We start from the raw sequence: 21,254 nt of genomic DNA, 5'->3' as shown, positions 1-21,254 counted from the left end.
AATAATCTTTATTATCTGAATAATCATCCCTTCCTCATAATTTCCCTCCTTACATCTTTGAGAGGGCATTCTTGCCTAATGGGTGAGAAGAGGTCTGGAATCAGGTTGAATTATGTGATGAAGGTGAAAACAATATTACCTCCACGGTGTTGTTAGGATTAAATAGGATAATGCACATCACTTCTTAGGAGTGCCTGAGATGAGTCAGTGTTCAATAATGTTAACAACAAGTCTTATCACCACCCCTAAAATGCTAAATAAAGCGCTTGCCACTCCTTTGTCTGGACTTTTGCACCGGACTAGTGCACCAGTCTCTTAGGAAGCTTTCTTGGTACTCTCTGAAATGCATCCCACATGTCTTGACCTGAGAAAGCTTCTCTCCTTTGCAAACCTCCAGTCTCTATTGAAACACACACACACACACACACTCTCTCTCTCTCTGTCTCTCTGCCTCCCTCCTTCCTTTGTCTCTCCCTCCCAACCTCCCTCACTCCCAACCTCCCTCCCATTTTTTTCTATCTCTCCTTTTATCCCCCCATTTCCTCCTCTTCCTTTCTCTCCAGCTCTTCTGAGGATGCAAATAAATCCAGCCTCTCCACTCAGAGGGCTTTGTCTCTGATCAGGCCCGACCTGGGTCCCAGAGTTCATGGGGTTACCATGACAACAAGCATCCCTGGCTACCCATCAGGAGGCAAGGACCAATTGAAAGGGACTGTCATTTCCCTGGGACGTACTGTATTTATCAGCAGCAGCAGGCTTGGCACCAGTACTATACTATGGGAAGACAGGCTGTTACTTGTGACAGTGGGAGGGAGGGAGAAAAAGAAATATTAGGGCTTTATTTTTTAGCATGTTCTCTGTGGGGGAGGACCACAAATTGTTCTCAGAGATATTTTATTTCTAATGCAGCCAGTGTGTGTGAGGGGGATGAGGGTGGGGCTCATGTGCATTTCTGATGAACACAGTTGGTTTTACAAAAAAGAAAAAAATAAGTTCTTTGGCTCAAAAGTGACTTTTTAGTAGGTCTAATGGGAGGAGGAGAGGGGTAGAAAATGAACACTAATAAGTATCCTCTGTAATGGGCACTTCATGCTATTTCATCAGATCATCAAAGCAGCTGCACAAAATTATTATTCCAATTTTTCAGATAAGAAGACAGACGTTTATGAAGTTCTAGTGACTTACCCAGTGAGGTCAAACTCTGGCAAGGTAACGGGACTTATACTTGAGTGGAGGTGATCTGATTCCAGGAATTGGGGTTGTGAACCATTCCATGAGGATTCCTGGTCATCCCCCATCATATTCATCCCCCTATTCCTTCAGAGCCTCCTCCTCATGTTCTGCCTCCTCAGACCACTAGCACATCGCCTCCCTGACCTCTTCTAGCCCTTGTTCCCAGAGTGGACTGCTGTTTACTTAGAACAGAGGCACCTGGGGGACTTGTTCAAATTGCACATTCCTGGATCTGCAAAATCAGAAGTCTCAAGGATTAGAGTCTAGGAAGGGGCATTTTAAACCAGCTCCCTAGGTAATTTTGATACACACCGAAGTTGGGAAGGGCTCTTTAGAGCAATCGACTTAATGCCACACAAAAAAGCACTTGCTTATTTGTTTCCCAATTATTTTCTGGGTCAATGTGATTCTCTAAAAGAAGAGAACTCTCTATGGCCTTCTGTAGCACTCAGGTTAGCATTAGGCAAAAAAAAAGATTCCAGGGAAGGCCTACTGGACTTCATGGAAGATACAAGCATGTTTTATCGTCCCAGTATGGGGGATGAGCAACTAGGAGGAAACCCTCAGTCCCTGAAAGTGACAGCCTTCCCTACAAAACCTTGGTGATACCTCTTCCTGACTCATAGCCTTAACCACCCTCCTTTTCTTTAGCCAGATGCCAATATACACAAGCAACTTTTGCTAGATATTTTCCAGCACAGGGTTGTGTGAAGAGAGAAAAAAATATACTCAATGGGAATGCCAGTGAGGCTAAAATGGTGATGAACAATTCTGAGCTCATGTCATATGAAAAAATTGATAAAGGCCAGATATAGTCAACGCAGCAGGGAGTAAGTAAAGGTGATCGACGGCCTTCATCATTCTTGCTGGTGTGCCGGAAAGCTTGTGTCCTTTCCAGGGATGCCTTTCTTAACCAGGTAGGCATTTCAGAGGTAAAATTGAGGTGGCAGCAATTATTCTGTTTGGGAGGTAAATCCCATATTTTTCCATTTTCTGTCCTTGCCAAAATCAGTTTGTACCCAGTCAAGCCTTAGGCAGGAGCACAAAAGCCCCAGAAAGCTTACGTAACAGACTTCTTTTCCAAACTTCCCAGCTTTAAAGTGAAGGATATGACTAGTGACGAACATAGAGCCCACCACTTCTCCCAAGTGTCTGCATCCCGTTGTAACTCATGACCACATTCATTATCTCCTACCAAGATGACCACAACAGGTTTCTAAATGACTTCCTTCCCTGTGATCCTCCTCTCTCTGATGCGTATCGCAAACCACTGCCAGGGTAATCTCCAGGAGCCTGTCCAATCATGTCCCTCCCTGTAAATGACTTTCAATGGCTCCTACTGACATAGTAAAACATGCAGAGACATTTGAGATTCTTCACAATATGACCGCAGCCAATCACTCCTACCTATTAATGAATTCTCTGGTTAAAGTGGACCCCTTGTTGTTCCTGAAAACAAGCCCCATGTTTTTTTTCTTTCCGTTTCTGCATTTGCTCTCTTTTCCTCTTCAGCCCCTAATATGAAGCCTCCTCTCCCCACTTCCCATCTATCACAATTCTTCCACCATTCTTCCACCATTGCAAATCCTCCCATGCAAACGTTGACTCTCCTCCTTTTTTTTTTTTGAGTGTTTCTGGCTATCTTATGGCGTTGGTAGGATAATAGGTATCTACATAATTCTGCTCATGAGCTGTATTTGATGATGCATTATTTAAGCACTGGGATTGCATCTCTCACTGCCATTCCCTGCAGCATTATGCACAGTGCTTTGTGTGAGAAGGTATTTGGAAACCAATCGGTGAAGCTAAATGGAAAGCACAGAGAGTGGGTCTCAGACCTTCCTGGGTGCCCATTACCCGGTAAGCTGCAGGGTGAAGCTGTACTGCACTCCTGCCCCCTTGGCCCATACATCTGGCATAAACAAGACACATGACAGAAGACAAACATGTCATGATCACAGAGACCAAAGAAGACTCCATGTAACCACAGTCACAGTTAAAGACCAGACTTTGACCAATGTCCTGATTAGGGTCTAACTCTTAGCAAATCCGTTAAACTCCTGGTAGGTAGTTTGTGAAAGAGAATCATCAGGTGACATTTTAACTGAGGCCAATCTGGTGTGGATTCTTTCTTGGGTTGATAAAATGTGGGCTAAGCCCCCTCACTTAGGAAATTTGAACACATCAAAGGAAGTATCCATCATAATAAAGAAAAGACATTTCAGTTTAGGCTAGCAAGATACATTAAGTTGGCACCAAAAGGGCCAATAGATCATAATTAGTGGATTTACCAATTGCCTTTCCCTAGTGAGTGACATTGGCTGCATAGGTCTTTATCTACAACCTGAGGGCTTGTGAAACATAACAGCCCCTCTCCCACCCCCAAACATGCAGTGACAGCCAACAAACAGCATCTGTTTCAAAGAAACACCACCTGTCCAAATGGAAAATCAAGGATTGAACCAACTTGCTTCATCAGAGTATTTGTTTCCAGAGCAGAAGAAACAAACAAATAAACAAAAGTCCCATTCTGTCACTAACACAGCTTTTTAACACTCTGTGGGGACCATGGCCTGGCTTCTGCCAAGTAGACTTGGCAAGTTTTGGAGGAACATTTGGGCCTTAGATGTCAGTTATCTGATCTTCTGAAGCATAACTGGGTGATCTGTCTTGGAGAAATCTGGAGCTTGTTCTAGGCAGGCTGTAAGAGAGTGAATGCCCCACAGGCACAGTGAAGTCTGGCTTTATGGAGAGCAAGTAGTGGAGAAGGACAGCCAGAAAGGTCCTCTCTTGATACAAGTACAGGCAGTAAGCCTGGAGGACATCTGCCTGTAAAAGCTGCAAAAACCCTACCTTTGATAGGGCTGAAGAGAAGTTTATAATAATACCTGGAACAAACTCAAGCACTTTTTTTGTAGTGTAAACACTTCCAAAGAGTTTGCAGCCTTGTGAGTAGTTAAACAGTCCTTTTAAAAAGTATTTTTCATGATTCAAAATAATTTGAACAAAATTGGACTTCTTCTGCCAGGTTATCTTTAAGCATATATCAGCCCCTCTTCAATGGGTCCAAAGGAAGCACAAATGTCTTTACTCTTCTCCTTACTGTCCACCTCTGTCATGCAGAATGGTTTCCTGGGATCAAGTCAGTGGATCTAGGATTGCTGGAACAGGCACATGTGTTTGTGGTATTTGGTTTGCCATAACTCTTTGGAGTTTGACCATGTCTTGGGTCAAATGGCATCATACGGGGTGTGAAAAAGAGTTATAATGGAAACTTGGCTGGAGTGTGTGTGTGTGGGGGGGAGGGGGGGTTGGGGTGTAGGAGAGGCGTGGTTACTCATATTTTCTGCAACCATTCTTCAATGGTGTGTTTTGTGGAACCTCTATATTATTGGTTGCTAGCAGTGTTCCCTTTTAATGCACAGATGAGAAGCAGAATCCCATTAAGGGTAGAGGAACTTTCCTAGGCCAGACACCTGAGGCCCTTTTAGGACGAGCGTTACTCTTTTGTTTTTGAATCAGGAATTATGATGGCCCCATGACTACCATCAGGTTTGCACTGGAGAGAAAGGAGCACTGTGGGAAGACAGGAGCATATGACCATCATTTGGGTGTTCTTGACTTGCAGTTCAGTCATCAGTGATCTGTATTTGAAACATGTTGCTTTTTCATTTCTCTCTCCTTTTCTTTTGCTCTCTTTTTTGAAATCAATAAATGGCTTGTTATATGTTTACATGTAACATGTAAACAAAAGATGTATGCAAAAGAATTAGTGTTTTATTATGAAGCAGAATTATTTTCATTGTTTGTTCTAGAAAGTGTCTTTCAGCAAGCAAATCCATAAAAGCAGGGTTACTCCTCAAAGGAATGGTGCTGGGTGTGTTAAAGTCAGTGTCCATTATCACCTTTTGCCTTCAGAGTGGTGAGTGGTTGCTCTGGACTTCAAAGGTCTGGTTTTAATTCCCAAGTTGGTGGTTATTTGGCCCATGTGAATAGGTGCAAAGAACCTGGCCCAAGTCCAGTCCCCTGCCTTTAATGGTGCTGTCATTCATAAAGCCTAGTGCAGCATTAGAGTGAGTTACAGCCATAGGCTCTGAAGTCAGACTGCCAGGGCTTGAAATCTGGCTTCTACCTTATTAGCTGTGTCAACCTGATCAGGCAACTTAACTCTTACTCTGTTTCCTCATCTGTAAAATGGAAATAATGGTACTTCATATTCATGTTGCAAGGGTTATAAGAGATAATGCATGTACCACGGTGAGTGGCACTTAATAGGCACTGACTCAATGATGGTTTTTATTATAGTGGAAAGTCATTTGAATGCTAAATGGCCTGAGTTTTAGGTTCACGTCACTCCAGTATTTCCAGTATCAGGAAATATACAGTATTTCCTGAGTTGTTACCTTGTTCCAGGAAACTATGTGTGGGATGGGATGACAGAGGTACTCTATTGATTGGACAAATTATGTTATGTGTCTGTGCTTTGTTTTCTTAACTTCACATCCATGTATTTATGTGGATGTCCTTGACTCACGAAACCTTCAGTAAATTGTAATATTGCGGTATCACTGATGTTCCTGGAACTATAAAAACTCATTCTCTACTTTGAGTCTTTCTAGGCTGATGATCAATAAGTTTCTGAGATAAAAGCCTCTTCCTTGCCAAACACTATCATCTGAATCCCCTTTGAACTTTGCTCAAACTTGTAAAGAGTCTTTTAGATTCAACCAGGCAAAAACACATGACTGATAAATACCAGGCCATTTGATTTGTCTTCATTAGTTCATATTCAATTATGTCTACACTTCTCCAGGTATCTTTATTCTCTCAATTTTCCGATAATTACTTAAAGTTCTTCAAAGTATTTTCATTCCTCTTTGAATAAAGACAAAAGTTCTTTATAAAATTCTTCCCCACCTCATCCTCCAATCTCGGCTTAAACATTTCTCCTCTGTATTATTACCTGTGTTCCAAGAACACTTAGTGGCTTTTGGTTAATCGACTGTGCAATGATTTCTTGCCTTAGAATCTTTGCACATGCTGTTTATTCTGCCTCAACTACTCTTTTCTTCCCTTCTCCTCACTTCACTCAGTTAACTCCTATTAATCTGTCAAACTGCAGCTTGAAAAAAACATCCTTGGACCTGTCTTCCCAGCCATGCCCCACTCATCCTGCAGACCAAATTGAACCTTTTTATATCTGGGTGCTTTGAGATCTTCTCTTTGTCTTTATTGTTCTGCTTTCAATGGAATCAGCTGCTGATTTTTATCTATTTATTATGCTTAAGACTGATTTTCAAATCTGAGGGTTTATGCTTTCCATAAATTCTAGAAAATTTCTTTAAAATATTGCCTCCTCTTCATTCTCTCTTGTCTCTGGAACTCACAGCAGACTCAATTTTTTTCTTTTTCATGTCTCTTAAACTCTGTGTTACATGTTCTTTTCATCTTTCTGTGTGTTACTCTGGGGAATGTCCTTTGATTCCCCCCTCCCCCACCTCTGATGTTTTTGATTACCTTATGTTTTTAGTTGTACTGTTAATTGTTGCTCATGTAGATTGTCACATAATTTATAACTTTGCCTTGCTTAGCGTAGTCCCAGAATAATAAGCTTATGCTTTTAGTTCTAGTTTTGATTTGTTTTTTCTTTTTGATCCTAGGAATTTCTTAACTTGCACTTAAAAGGCTATTTGTTATATCTTATCTAGCATATCTCATTGTTTCATAGTGAGAATTTTGTTCTGCTACATTGCAGGAAATAGATGTCCTCTAGGTCCCCTTTTATAGACTGTCCTAGTATCTATTAGAATTGTCATTAAACGTTAATTATTTCCTTAATGTCTGTCTCTCCTGCAAGAATGTAGTGGCATGAGGACAGGGACTATGTCTATCTTGTTCAAAATTGTAGCTCCAGCTACTAGCCCAGTCCCCAGAACAATGTTGGGGCTTAGTATTATTAAGATAAATGAATAAAGTGGAGGCAGAGGTAGACCCAGATGTCATATCCAGATGGGTTAGGAATCCCTCTCCATCATTTTGCAAACTTTATTAATCCTTCTTACCCTTCCTGAAATGCAACTCTTCCCCCAAATGATTTAATCCTTCTGTAATTGACATAATGTCTCATAGGTGACTTCACAGTGTACTGTTTTCAGTGACCTTCAACATAAATTATACCATTTGAACTCACAACCACTTCAGACTTTGGAAGGGCTGGGCCAATTATTCTCTCTCTACAGATGAGGAAACTAAGGGCTGGAAGATGATATGTTTTACCTTTTATAAGACAGTCAGAATTAAATCTAGGTATTGTGACTCCACATCTACAGGACTCTTCCTCAGCTATTGAGAATGAATATCAGGATTTCTTTTCATGAAAGTAAAGTCCACTGTGCTTCTTTACCAAACTGTCTATATCTTGCTAAATAAATCAGTATCTAGGTAAGAATAGGTGCTACAATTAATTTGGTGCTATTCATTAGATACTATTTCGATTTCCACAGCCAGAGTCTCAGGACTCGAAAGATTTGATTTTTCATTTGGACAACATGTTTATGTTTCTTTTGAGACAAACATTATAAACCACCTTCTGTCAAAGAATTCAGGTTGCTGGAGAACTCTGTTCATAGTGTTGTTGGATGCAGGGGTGTCTGGTAAAGGAGGGGGTGTTACAGATCACACGACAAAATCACAAGGTTCATTGATGTTTCACACACTTGGAGGAGGAAGGTGAGGCATGGGGAAGAACACATGGGCAGTGACAGTCACAGCAAGCTGAGGCCCCCAGGTCAGTTTCCAACCTCAGGGCTGAAGATCTTGGGCGGCTGGAATCTTTCAGGCCCATAGGTGTTGAAGAAGAGCCCCCTCAACAGCTTGCATTGTGGCATTGGAGGCTTGTAGCAGACACAGAAGCTTCATTCCTGAGATAGGGAGGGGAGAGGGAGTACCAAGGAAGCAAATCTTGGCTACTTACCTCAGGGCAGACCCCTTGGGTGTCGCAATGCCATAGCCTTTGGAATCCAAGTTACCTCCCACCTTCATGGTGTCACAGGGTTTCCGCTGCTCAATGTACTCATTCATGGTGGACTCCAGGAGGTAGGCATATTTGCCTTTGGATTTCCTCACTCGAATCATCCCCTCCTCTGTGGTCCGCACAAAAACTGATGGCTCTGCTGACTTCATGTATGTCCACATCTTCTCAAACACAGCAATTTTAGACCTCTGGTAGGGACAGAAACAAAGCTGGAATTAAGTGCGCTTGGAATTGGGGTCGGTGCACACATTAATGAAGAGCTGAGTGTAGCTTGATCACACATTCATGAGCGAGATTAGCTCAGGAAGAAACAAATTATGAGTGATTGCAAAATAAGAGGCTCTAATTAGTACCAGTAGGTTCCAAAGTACAAATATCTTGCAAATTCAGAATGAACAGAATAGCTCAGATCTTTTAATTACTTCTGAGTAATTATATTCCTCCTAAACAAGGGAAGAATTAAGAAACTGGGGCCCTGCCTGACTTTTAAATACATTAAAGGACCTATCTATTGTTCAATAAGGCCATATTTATACTAACCAGAAGAAATAGAAAGCTGAATATCAGTGGAATCTGATTTCATTATTGGAAGAAAACACTGAAGAATTTCTGGATCATGGGTAGACCTGTCCTCAGAATGTATTAGGTTGATGAAAAGTAATTGAGGTTTTTTGTCATTACTTTTGATGGCAAAAAACCTCAATTACTTTTGCACCAATCAAATATATTGTTGTCTAATAAAGCTGATAACTTGGGACCAAATATTGTCATCTGCTTACATTTAAAAACCTTCCAAATATGGCCCACCTGCCTTCCGTATTTCCCCCTAAACTCACCTTGGGCCTTCTCCCCTTCAGGACTTTGCTTGGACTGTTTTTTCCACTTGAGATGCTGGTTCTGTCTAACCAAATCCTTGTTTCATAGAACAGAATAAATCCTATGTATTTGGAGTCCACCTCAGTTCCAAAGGCAATGGTTTTTAGACTCTAGTAGGCACCATTATCATGTACGTCGATTGTAAAAATGCATATTCCCTAGCTCTAAATCTAGAGATTCTGATTCAGCAATTCTGAGGTGGGACCTAGAATACATCTTTTTTAGGAATTGTCCCCAACAGGTGATTCTGATCTGTATGGCCTGTATGGTCCTCACTTTGAGAAACAGTATTGTGAGGGCTGATACTCCTATGAGACACACTGCCTGGTGCACTCACTGGATGGCCAGGCTAGACTGCAAAGACTGCAAGTCATCTCTCCTTGTATGTAGGTCTCAAGTATGTGGAAGCTACCTGAGGGAATGTCTTCCCTCCTGTGGGTCCGTCACAGGGTCTAATTGAGTACCTTGCACATGGTAGGCCCTTAGCCAGGGCCCATGATCCAGGACCATGATCAAACTTCTCATCTAGCATACTGTTTCTAAACGGTGACCTTTTCCCAAAGGGTAGATGTATTTTAGGGATACGAAAGTCTGGCTATTACAAATGTTTTCTAAATGGACAAGTGTTAAATACATGTAACGGACTACTTTTTAAAAATAGTTGTTGCTAGAGTCATATATTCTATATAATTCAGTTGTTAATATATAGATTTCAGATTTATTTAATATAAAATTATCATTATACATGCAGCATACCACTTTTTTCTGTATACAAGTATCAGGTTTATTTCCTTGATATTAGTGCACGTCAAGTGTTGGTAAGATATTGATCTACAATTGTCATTTGAATCAGCTGATCAATAAAGACATTCGGGGCCCAGGAAAATCATAGATCTTGAGGGAAAAGTAATGGAAATAGTTGCTATTAAAACTTCAGTTTTAATAGCCTATAATTAGATAAACTATATCACTCTTTTTACAGTCCGGTTTACAATCTGGAAAGGACACTGGACTGGCTGTGAGGAGCCCTGGATATCAGTCTTAGTTCTACTTCTCACTCATGGGTTTGTTTATGGAGAGTCCCTTCTCTTTGGGCCTTAGTTTCCCCATCCATTCCATAGGGAGTTTGGGCATTATAATCTTTAAGTCCCTGGCTAGCTTGAAGTATCTGATTCTTTACCTGAAGATACATCATTCAAGCAACAATGTCAATGTGAGAAAGAAGAAGAAAGAAGGGAGAAAAGGGAGGGAAGATTCCAAGGTTAGGGGAGGAAATACCCAGAACTAATCATAAGGTCTGCCAATGTATTTAATATTCTCTCACAGGAAACAGGAAAATGTATAAATTCAGCTGTGACCAGATTTGCAGATAATCTTCCAGGCACAAATCAACAAAACACACAGCAGGGCAATTGCAAGATGCAATTTGACCTGACAGTATGGACACAGCAGGGAACTGGGCTGTTGACAGGCAGAGCTGAGGAGCCTTCTGGGCAACAGTATGCAGAAAATTAATATGTCCTCTCAGCCTCACCCCAGTGCCCCAAATGTTAAGGCTGTGCACACAGACACTTGGGATGAACTATCAGGAAAATCTAATCTCCAGGAATGTGAAGGTAGCATGAGTGGCAGGGAAGATTGGAAGCGTACTCAGGGTATTTGTTCTTGGATCTCTCCTATCATCCGCAGCTCCCATGACTCTTCATACATCTTAATTAAACTGTCGATAGAGGATTAAGCATCTCTGGGCTGGGGCTGCCAAGAAGCTCTGGGCTGTCATGGGGACAAGAAGCCAGCTTTTTCAGAGACTGGAGTAGAAGAATTCTTGTCTCACTATTCCCTCCTTTTGCCTTGTGGGGGTGGTAGGTAACCTTATCTCCCCACCCACCAAACTCCTGGTGGGATAATTATCCAAGGTCAGAGTCACAGAGATGGAAAGGCTTATGCATGGGACATATCTTGGCAGTACTCTCCTTTTACAGGTAAATAAACTGAGGCCCATGATGTGGCAATAAACTGTCAAATGTCATGCAGTTTGTTAGTGGCAGAGCCAAGAGTCCCTGACCTCCTGATTGCACACATTGTGCCTTTCCACTACAACCAGCTGCCTCCCTCATTTTAGGCTTTATATCTTATTAGCTGAAAGACGTTGGGCAAGTAGCATAACCTTTCTGAGCTTCAGTGTTCCTCTTCTGAAAATAGTAATAATACTGTGCACTTCACAGTGTTGCCGTGGAGATTATATGAGAACACAGGCATAACCCAGTGCCTGGCACAAGAAGGCATTCTATAAGTAGTGCAATGACTACTAATAATTATGCCTTTTTTTTTTCAGGTTTTACTTTAGGGTAGGAATGCCTCATACCTGGCTTTCTTGGTACCAGTTTCCCTTCCTGTATACATGAGAGACACTGATATCAATCAAAGAATCCTTTCACATCAAGCCCAGATGTGACCTCAGAATCTCTAGGCAACCACTACTGACCTGTCAAAGTAAGTACATGGACTACAACCAATTTGTCACCAATGTAGTAGGCCTGGGCACAGAACTTGTAGAATATGCACTGCCCTGGTTCCAGGTTCTTAACTTTGTGCTGTGGACAAGAGGCAGTAATATGTCAATTGACGTAGTGATTAACAAAGACTTTTGAAATTTTAAATCCCAGCTGTGCCTCTCATTAGGTAGGGCATGACCATTTTCTTCTCTGGGCCTCAGTTTTCCCAACTATAAAATGGTACAGTTAGACTAGATGTGTCCACAAGCCCAGCTGTCATCCTGAGTGATCTTTTTAAAAATGTTTGTCAGTTTAATGACACCACCACATTAAGACCATGTGGTTCAGTGACAGGAATACTTGGATTGGAACAAGAAAACTCAGATTTGGTACCCACCCCTGACACTTGCATCGAAAGAATTTCCCAAGTTTTAATTTCTTATCCGCAAAGTGGCTGCCACAAATTCCTCTTCTGCCTGAGGTCACAGGTGAAACAAAAATGAAACCATAGATGCAAAAGTACTTTGAGGACTGGTGCATGTTGTCTATGCTATAAGGATGAGAGCATTGTCAAGTGAATTAGATGGTTCCCTAACTGCATTAGCAGGGGTTGGGGCATAGGACAGGCTTTATGGACAAGTAGAAACAGGCACCTTCTTCACACTTTTGTTGCAGGCTAAAAATGTCAGGGAATTGTAATGAGATTGTAAGTGGCTTTTTTATTAATTGGCTGGGTGAGCTTAAGCAAGTAATGCCTCTCTCTAAAATGACAGCCTCTGACTAGGTGACCTCTAAGGCACCTTCTTGCTCTGACACATTGAAAATTGATGATTTTAGCTTTGGAGTTAGGATCAATGATGCTTAAGGCTTTGTTCCCTTTCCTGTCTGTCATACAGAATACAAAGCCCATGGTCAAGAACCTGCAGCATCTCCCACAGTGGTTTGTTCGGGGCCTGGAGTTTGCTCCAAGAAGTTGTAGTGAGATAACTAGGTGAGTCTGTACAGGATCCCTTCTCTTTTGCCTGAGGCAATATGGCAGCCTGCTGTCTCTGCTCCTTCTGCTACTAATTAGCTGTGTGATCTTAGGTGATTCTTTTAATTTTCTGATCTATAAAATGGGGACCTATCCTACCTCTGAGCTATAAAATAGGGACAATCTCTAACTCACCTTTAGTGAGAGGATTAAATGAGATAATTTGTGTAGGGTGTGCTTAGCACAGGACCTGGTTCATATGTAGGCGGTAGCAAATGTTTCTTATTCTTATTTGATCCATAGATGGTAGTTCCATATACTGTTTCTTCAACTCCTGGGATAAACATCCCTAAAGTCCAGGGAAACCACAGGTTTTCCTGCTTCTGGGCGTCTGTCCAAGTTGTTCCTTTTGTCTAGGTTGTACTTAGCCTACTCAGGTCTGGCCTGGCTTTGTGATATCTATAAATGTTTACACGTCTACCCTGTATGGCTTTAGTCTCTACCCATTCTTCAGAATGACTCCCAAAGGTTTGCATTTCCTTGAAGTCCTAATGGTATATGGAACCTCCATTGATTGTTCCTTGTTTTGCCTCTAATTTTAGATACCCTATCTCTTTTAGTCTTGTTAAGCTCTGATATAGACATTGTTCTCCTCATTACATGGATGAATGGAAATGGTGTCACAGAGGCTAAGTGCACAGAACAAGTAAGGGATGGAGCCAGGTTCTGGGCCTCCATCTGCTGAACTTGAAGGCTGTGCTCCTAAGCTCTCTGCTCCTTTACTTCCGCTCACTGTCTCCTGCCAAAACACATCTCACCACCTCCACTCCCACTTCACATTTTCTCTCTCTCCTGGCACCATTTAATAGATCACTTTTTCCAGTTTTTTTTCCCCATATACTATCCTCTTATTCATCAAGTCAACAAACATTCACTGAGCTCCTTCTATGAGATAGGAGGGGACACAAAGAGCATCAGGTCCAGCTGTTGTCCGTAAGCTGTTCCTAATTGATTACTAACTAGACTATAAGGTTTCTGTGAGAACAGAGAGGAAATTGCATTTGATGTCTTTTGCAGCCCTCAGAGCATTAGCACAGACTGATATAGGCAAGGGATCCAAATCAACGCAGGAGCTTTGAAGCTTCTACAAATGTAGAAATGTAGATTTCTCAGGGGGGTGGTAGAAAGCTTAGAAATGTCCTGAGTTTCCCTGACTTACAGTCAGTTAAGCACTTGCTCTGGCTGCCTGTTATCTCAGGCTATATAATGAGAAGGACATTTTAATGACAGTTGTGGTTCCCTTTTGTGAAAGTGCCTTGGGACAAAGGATGTCCCTACCCTGAAGAACTCCTTAGTAGATCCTGCTTCCAGCGTCCCGTAGGCAATTTCTGTCTGCTTCGCTAGGTCCTCCGCACTCTCAATGGGAGACACCATCCTCTCCACGGTCAGGAAGGCGGCCAGATTGGCTGTATATGAGGAGATGATGATTAAGGTGAAGAACCACCAGACGCCACCAACGATGCGACCAGACAGGGACCTGCAGGCCAAAGGGAAGAGACATCAGCAGCATGGACATCAACTGTGGAAAGCTCTGGGGAGGGACTGAGCACGGGTCTGGGGCTTGGCAGCAGAGCGGTCAGGCCCTATTGCACCCTTCTCATCTGTCAGCAAGATGTGAGAATTCAAATGTTAGAGAGACTCCATATTTTGTTCCTTATTACGGACATGGATCTGTGGGGTTGCTGTCCTTCAGGGGTGATAAAGCCCACATGCACGTATTCACACTCCCTTTTACACATATATAACAGCAAGACACATGATGACAAAGACACAGATATGTCAACACTTGCCCACAAAAATCACAAATATGTATAAGCAATTACATACACAGCAAATGTTTTGTGCAAACATGTATGAATGCAAATGCATTTATACACATGATGCAAACATTTGATTGGTTTAGACATGTTTTCAGACTGCCTTATTATTGCTCTCCTGGCTGGCAAAGGCCACCAAAATAGTGGACTAGAAGGAAAGGAAGGAAGAATACATTGGAAATAGAATCAGAATAGTCATAGTCCAACCATTGTGGGGAATGCCACCATTGTGTGCAGACACAATTCTTTCCCCCACTCACCCAAGGAAGATAATTTGGTTGAAATAAAAAGATAAAAAAAGGCAAATATGATAATCAATTATGAGGTGAGAAATTTATCTTTGAACTTTTCAGATTGCTATTCCCCTCTCTTATCTCCCAAACAATGAAGAGAAACATAACCAGCTGAGAGTTCCACTGTTATCTCTCTGATCTGATAGGATACTTCCAAGTCCAGGGCTTCCCAAGATATTACAAGATGATTTGCATGTGACTTGTGGTGATTTTATGTGGTAAGCAGTTAGGGCATCATATCATAATGAATCCTATGGTGGTAAAGTTATTTGCATTTCATTTCTCTTTCCATCCTGTTCAATTTATCAAGGAAGTGTTATTCTGGAGCCCCTGTACCTTTAAGCCCATTCTGACAAGTGCTCTGACAGCCTCAAGCTCAGAGCCTTCAATAGGTGACAGTGTTTAATTGAAACCCTATATTTAACAATCAGAGAAATCACCAATGCAACCCATGAGTTTTACCAAGAAACCCAAGAGTCTACTGTGCCTCGGGACAGCAGTACGCAGGCCTGTTGGCTTGCTCTGTTGTTCCACACTGCTTGCAAAACCCTTATCTGTGTCGACCTTATATGTGTTATTCCTACATCCCTTGACACTTCACTTTACCTTGATTTCTTGGAGATCCCTTTTCACTCTAGGCAGACAGGGTTTACTCCAAGAAATCCAACAAATACATGTCATTGCTTGCTATGTGGAAAAGAATGCTCCTAGGCGTTTCACACGGAGGGGAAAATAAAAGAGAGGAACACTTGTTGGAATGGATGAGACCAGGAGAGTGGAGCAAAGCTATGTCGCATGAGGAGCAGTTGCAGGAACAAGGAACATTTAACCTGATGAAGAGACTTGAAGAGACATGTTCACTGAAGAGTTGGCATGAGGCTTGTACTATGTGACCTGATTTAGGAGAACTTTGTAGAAGTTTCAGGAAAACAAATACTACTTAAATATGAGGAAGATATTTTTGATGGGTAGGGTGTCCAACATTGAGATGGCTATCCTGAGAGTGAGAGTGTTTCTCCATTTCTGAAGGTGTTCAAGTAGTGAACCATTTAAGAGATATACTTGGTGGTGACTCTTGGTCCCCCAGGACACCAAGTGCTGGGAATGAAACTCTAAGGAGGACAGAGAAGGGGTCAAGGTTCACATGGGGTTAGGGACCAGTTGCTTCCTTTTACACTTTTCCATTTATGAGATTGTGTGATTTAAAATCATAAGTAGGTAGACCAGGATATACGAATTCCATTAAGCAGTCAAGCAAGATAGTTACAAAGGGGCAAAATCACTCCCCTAGCGCCCCAGAACCAGTGCACAACAGGTCTGAAAATCATACCAGTCTTCACATAGAACTATCCCAGTGCTCTTTTCATCTTAGTAGGTGGCAGATACAAGTGTTGAGGTCATTTGAAGCGGCAGCAGCTTTCCCAACTCTGGATGACCACAATGGCCTCTAAACTGTACCTCTTTCCTTTTTAAAATTTTATTTTGTTTTCAACTGACACATAAAAATTGTAGATATTTATGGGGTGGAATGTGATGTTTTGATATATGTATACATTATATAATGATCAATTCAGAGTAATTAGCATGTACATCACCTCAAACATTTATCATTTGTGGTGAGAACATTCAAAATATTATCTTTGAGCTATTTTGAAATATACATTATTGTTAAATATAGTCACCCTACCGTGCAATAGAACACAAGAACTTATTCCTTCCATCTAACTGTGCCTTTGCACCTGTTCACAAATCTCGTCCCATCACCCCTCCCCCTCACTTCCCCAGCCTCTGGAACCACTGTTTTACTCTGTACTGCTATGAGATCAATTTTTTTAGATTCCACATGTAAGTGAGATCATGTGGTGTTTGTCTTTATGTGCTTGGCTTATTTCACTTAACATAATGTATTCTAGGTCCATCCATGTTGTTGCAAATGACAGGATTTCATTCTTTTTTATGGCTGAATACTATTTCATTGAGTACATACCACTTTTTAAAAAATCTGTTCATCTGTTGATGGGCACGTAAGTTGATTCCATATTTTGGTTACTGTGAATAGTGCTGCAATAAACATGAAAGTGCCAGATATCTCTTTGATGTACTGATTTAATTTCCTTTGTATATTTACTCAATGGTGATATTGTTGAATCATATGGTAGTTTTATTCTTAATTTTTTGAGGAACCTCCATAATGCTGTCCATGATGGCTGCACTATTTATATTCCCACCAGCGGCATATAAGAGTTCCCCTTCCTCACACCCTTGCTAGCATTTGTTATTTTTTGTCTACTTCATAATAGCCATTCTAACAAGGGTGAGGTGATATCTCACTGTGGTTTTGATTTGTATTTCCCTGATGATTAGTGATGTGGAGCACTTTTTCATACACTCTGTTGGCCATCTGTATACTTGTTTTTTGAGAAAAGTCTATGCAGGTTTTTTGCCCATTTTTAGTCGACTTATTTGCATTTTTGCTATTGAGTCCTTATATATTTTGAATATTAACCTCTTGTAAGATACATAGCTTGCAAATATTTCTACCCTATTCTGTAGCTTGTTTCTTCACCCTGTTGATTGCTTCTTTTGCCATGCTGAAGCTTTTTAGTTTGATGCAATCCATTTGTCTATTTTTGCTTTTGTTGTCTGGGATTTTGAGGTTCTGTTTAAAAAATCCTTGCCCAGACCACTATCATGAAACGTTTCCCCTGTTTTTATCTTGTACTTTCATAGTTTTGAATCTTACATTTGTGTCTTTCATCCATTTTGAGGTGATTTTGGTACCTAGTGAGAGATAGGGATCTAGTCTAATTCTGCATGTAGATATCCAATTTTCCCAGCACCATTTATTGAAGAGACTATCCCTTCCCCATTGCATGTTTTTGACACCTTTGTTGAAAATCAGTTGGCTGTAAATGTGTAGATTAATTTCTGGGTTGTCTATTTTGTTCCATTAGTCTGTGTGCTGTGTTTGTTTTAATGCCAGTACCATGCTGTTTTGGTTACTATAGCTTTGTAGACTATTTTGAAGTCAGGTAGTGTGGTGCTTCTAGCTTTGTTCTTTTTGTTCAAGATTGCCTTGGTTCTTCAGGGTCTTTTGTTGTTTCATACAAATTTTAGGATTATTTTTCTATTTTTGTGAAGAAGGTTGTTGACATTATGATAGGGATTGCATTGAATCTGTAGATTGCTTTGGGTGATATGGATATTTTAACAATATTAATTCTTTCAATTATGAATAATGGATATCTTTCCATTTGCTTGTGTCCTCTTAAATTTCTTTCATCAATGTTTTATAGTTTTTACCACAGAAATATTTTATCTCCTCGGTTAAATTTACTCCTAGATGTGTTTTTTGGAGCTATGTAAATGGAATTGCTTTCTTGATTTATTTTTCAGGTATTTTTCTGTTAGACTATAAAAATACTATTAATTTTGTATTTTGATTTTATACCCTGCAACTTTGTTGAATTTCTATTAGCTTTTTGGAGGGTTTCTAGGGTTTTCTATAGAGAAGATCATGTCATCTGCAAACAGGGACAATCTGACTTCTTCTTTTTCAATTTGAATGTTCTTTATTTTTTTCTCTTGCCTGATTGCTCAGGCTAGGACTTCCAGTACAACGTTGAATAGAAGTGGGGACAGTGGCCATCCTCGTCTAGTTCTATATCTTAGGGGAAAAGCTTTCAACTTTTCCCTATTCAATATGATGTTAGCTGTGTTTCTCATATATGGCCTTTATTGTGTGGAGGTATTTTCTTTCTATAGTTAATTTGTTGAGGGTTTTCATCATAAAAGTTTGCTGAATTTTATTAAATGCTTTTTCTGTATATATTGAAATGATCATCTAATTTGTGTTCTTGATTCTATTAATGGGATGTATCATGTTTATTGATTTGAATATATTGAATCATTCTTGCATCCCTGGGCTGAATCCTACTTGATTATGGTGCATGATCTTTTTAATGTGCTGTTGAATTTGGTTTGCTAGTATTTTGTGGAGGATTATTGCATCTATGTTTATCAGGGATATTAGCCTGTAGTTTTCTTTTTTGTTGTGTCTGGTTTTGGGATTAGGGTAATTCTGGCTTCAAAGAATGAGTTTGGAACAATTTCCTCCCTTTCAATTTTTTTGGAATAGTTTGAGAATAATTAAATTAGTTCTTCTTTAAATATTTGGTAGAATTTGGCAGTGAAGCCGTCAGTCCTGGGTTTTCTATGATGGGAGACTTTTTATTACTGATTCAATCTCCTTGCTTGTTATTGGTCTTTTCAGGTTTTCTATTTCTTCTTAATTCAATTTTGATAGGTTGCATGTGTCTAAGAACTTATTTTTTTCTAGGTTTTACAATTTGTTGTGTATAGTTATCACAACAGTCTCTTATGATCCTTTATATTTCTGTGGTATCAATTTTAACGTCTCCTTTTTCATTTATAATTTTATTTATTTGAGTCATTTCTCTTATTTTCTCAGTCTTGCTAAAGATTCGTCAGTTTTATCTTTCTAAAAAGCAACTCTTTTTGAGCTTTTGTGTTGTTTTTAGCCCCTATTTTATTTATTTCTGTTCTGGTCTTTATGATTTATTTCCTTTTGTAAATTTGAGATTTAGTTTATTCTGTTTTTTTTTTTTTGGTCTTTGAAGTTCAATGCTAGGTTGTTAATATCTTTCTACTTTTTTGACATAGGTATTTATTTCTATAAACTTTCCTCTTGCTGTATCTCATAGGTTTTCATATGTCATGTTTTCATTTTCATTTGTCTCATGAAATTTTAAAATTTTTAAAAAATGTCCTCATTGATTCATTGGTTGTTCAGGAGAATGTTGTTTAATTTCTGTAATTCTGTATGGTTTCCAAAGTTCCTCTTGTTATTGATTGCTAGTTTTATTGCACTGTGGTTATAAAAGATACTTAACATAATTTTGATTTTTAAAAATTTGTTAATACTTGTTTTGTATTGTGATATGTGTATGTGATATACTTGTTTTCTATGTGATATATGCTGTAGACTGTTCTATGTTCTGTTGCAAAGAACGTATATCCTACAACTCTTGAATGGAATGTTCTATAAGGTATGTTAGGTCCATTTGGTCCAGAGTGCATCTAGAAACAACTAGTCTGGTGTTTCTTTGATTATCGTCTGGATGATCTCTCTATTGTGGAAAGTGTTGAAGTTTCTCCTATTATTTTATTGCAGAGTATAGTTCTCTTTAAGTCTATTAATATTTGCTTTACATATTTAACTGCTCTGATGCTGGTTGAATATATATTTATAATTATTATATTCTCTTGCTGTATTTGACTCCTTTACCATTATATAATTGCCTTCTTTGTCTTTTTTGTTATAATTTTTTTCCTGAAAATGTATTTTTTTCTGATATAAGTGTGACTACTCCTGCTCCATTTTTTTGTTTTAATTTACATGGAATATCTTGTTCCCTCCTTTTTCTTTCAGACTATGTGTTCTCTTATAGGTGAAGTGACCCTCTTGTGAGTGGCATATAATTGGGTCTTATTTATTTTTATTAATTCAGCCACGCTATGTCTTTTAATTAGATAATTTAAGCAATTACATTTCAGGTAATTCAGTCAGGGCTTACCACTGCCATTTTGTTACATGTTTTCTAGTTTCAAAAAACAGATTCTTTATTCTGTTCTTTCTTGCTGTTTTTCTTTGTGATTAAGAGATTTTCACTAGTAGTATGCTTTTATTTTCTGTTTAACTATTAGAAATCCTTGCTTTGTGGCTACCATGAGGCTTACAATAAACATTCAATAGCTCTATCTCTTAATATATTATTGTAGTTATTGTTATTTTTCATAGTTTTGTCTTTCAGTCTTTGTACTAATAATGTAAGTGATTTACACACCATGATTATAATATTAGAATATTGTGAATGTCTGTATATTTGCTTTTACCAGTGAGTTTTATAACTTCAGATGTTTTATTGTTACACATAGTGTCCTTTTCTTCCCATTTGAAAAACTCTCTTTAAGATTTCTAGTAAGACTGTCTGATGGTGATGAATTTCTGGGTCTTTCATTTGTCCAGGAAAGTCTTTATGTCTCCTTCAATTCTGACAAATAGCTTTTCTGGGTACAGGCTTATTGGTTAGCAAGTTTTTATCTTTTCCTTCAGTACTCCTAATATATCACCAAGAGTACTTCCTCCTGGTCTGCAAAGTTTTTGCTGAGAAGTCTGTTGCCAGGTGTGTTGGGATTCTTACATGTTATTTGCTTCTTTTCTCTTGCTGCTTTTAGAATTCTCTTTGTCCTTGACCTTTGAAAATTTGATTACAACATGTCTGAGATAGTCTTATTTGGGTTGAATCTATTGGTGACTTTTGACCTTCCTCTACCTGGATAATTATATCTTTCTTTAGGTTTGGATAGGTCTCTGTTATTTCTTTGCATAAGCCATGTACCCTTTTGTGTTTTTCTTCTCCCTCTTGAACTTCAATGACCCAAATATTTGCT

The 21,254-nt window shown here is 39.6% G+C and overlaps 1 protein-coding gene across 6 annotated transcripts in view; it reads right to left on the bottom strand.

Moving 5' to 3' along the window:
* Window positions 1-21,254, bottom strand: part of GRIA1 (glutamate ionotropic receptor AMPA type subunit 1) — a 322,677-nt gene that overhangs the window by 35,061 nt on the left and 266,362 nt on the right. For all 6 annotated transcript variants that reach the window (XM_019028221.4, XM_004042863.5, XM_055389529.2 and 3 more), the window contains 2 exons: window positions 13,949-14,147; window positions 8,207-8,454 (listed from right to left, as the gene is read on the bottom strand). In XM_019028221.4, the coding sequence (XP_018883766.1) occupies window positions 8,207-8,454; window positions 13,949-14,147 (447 nt within the window). The remainder of the gene's footprint in view (window positions 1-8,206; window positions 8,455-13,948; window positions 14,148-21,254) is intronic.

Source organism: Gorilla gorilla, chromosome 4, assembly GCF_029281585.2.
Source record: "Gorilla gorilla gorilla isolate KB3781 chromosome 4, NHGRI_mGorGor1-v2.1_pri, whole genome shotgun sequence".
Classification (NCBI taxonomy): Eukaryota; Metazoa; Chordata; class Mammalia; order Primates; family Hominidae; genus Gorilla; species Gorilla gorilla.
Note: the sequence above shows the minus strand (reverse complement) of the source record. Positions and strands in the feature narration are given on the sequence as shown.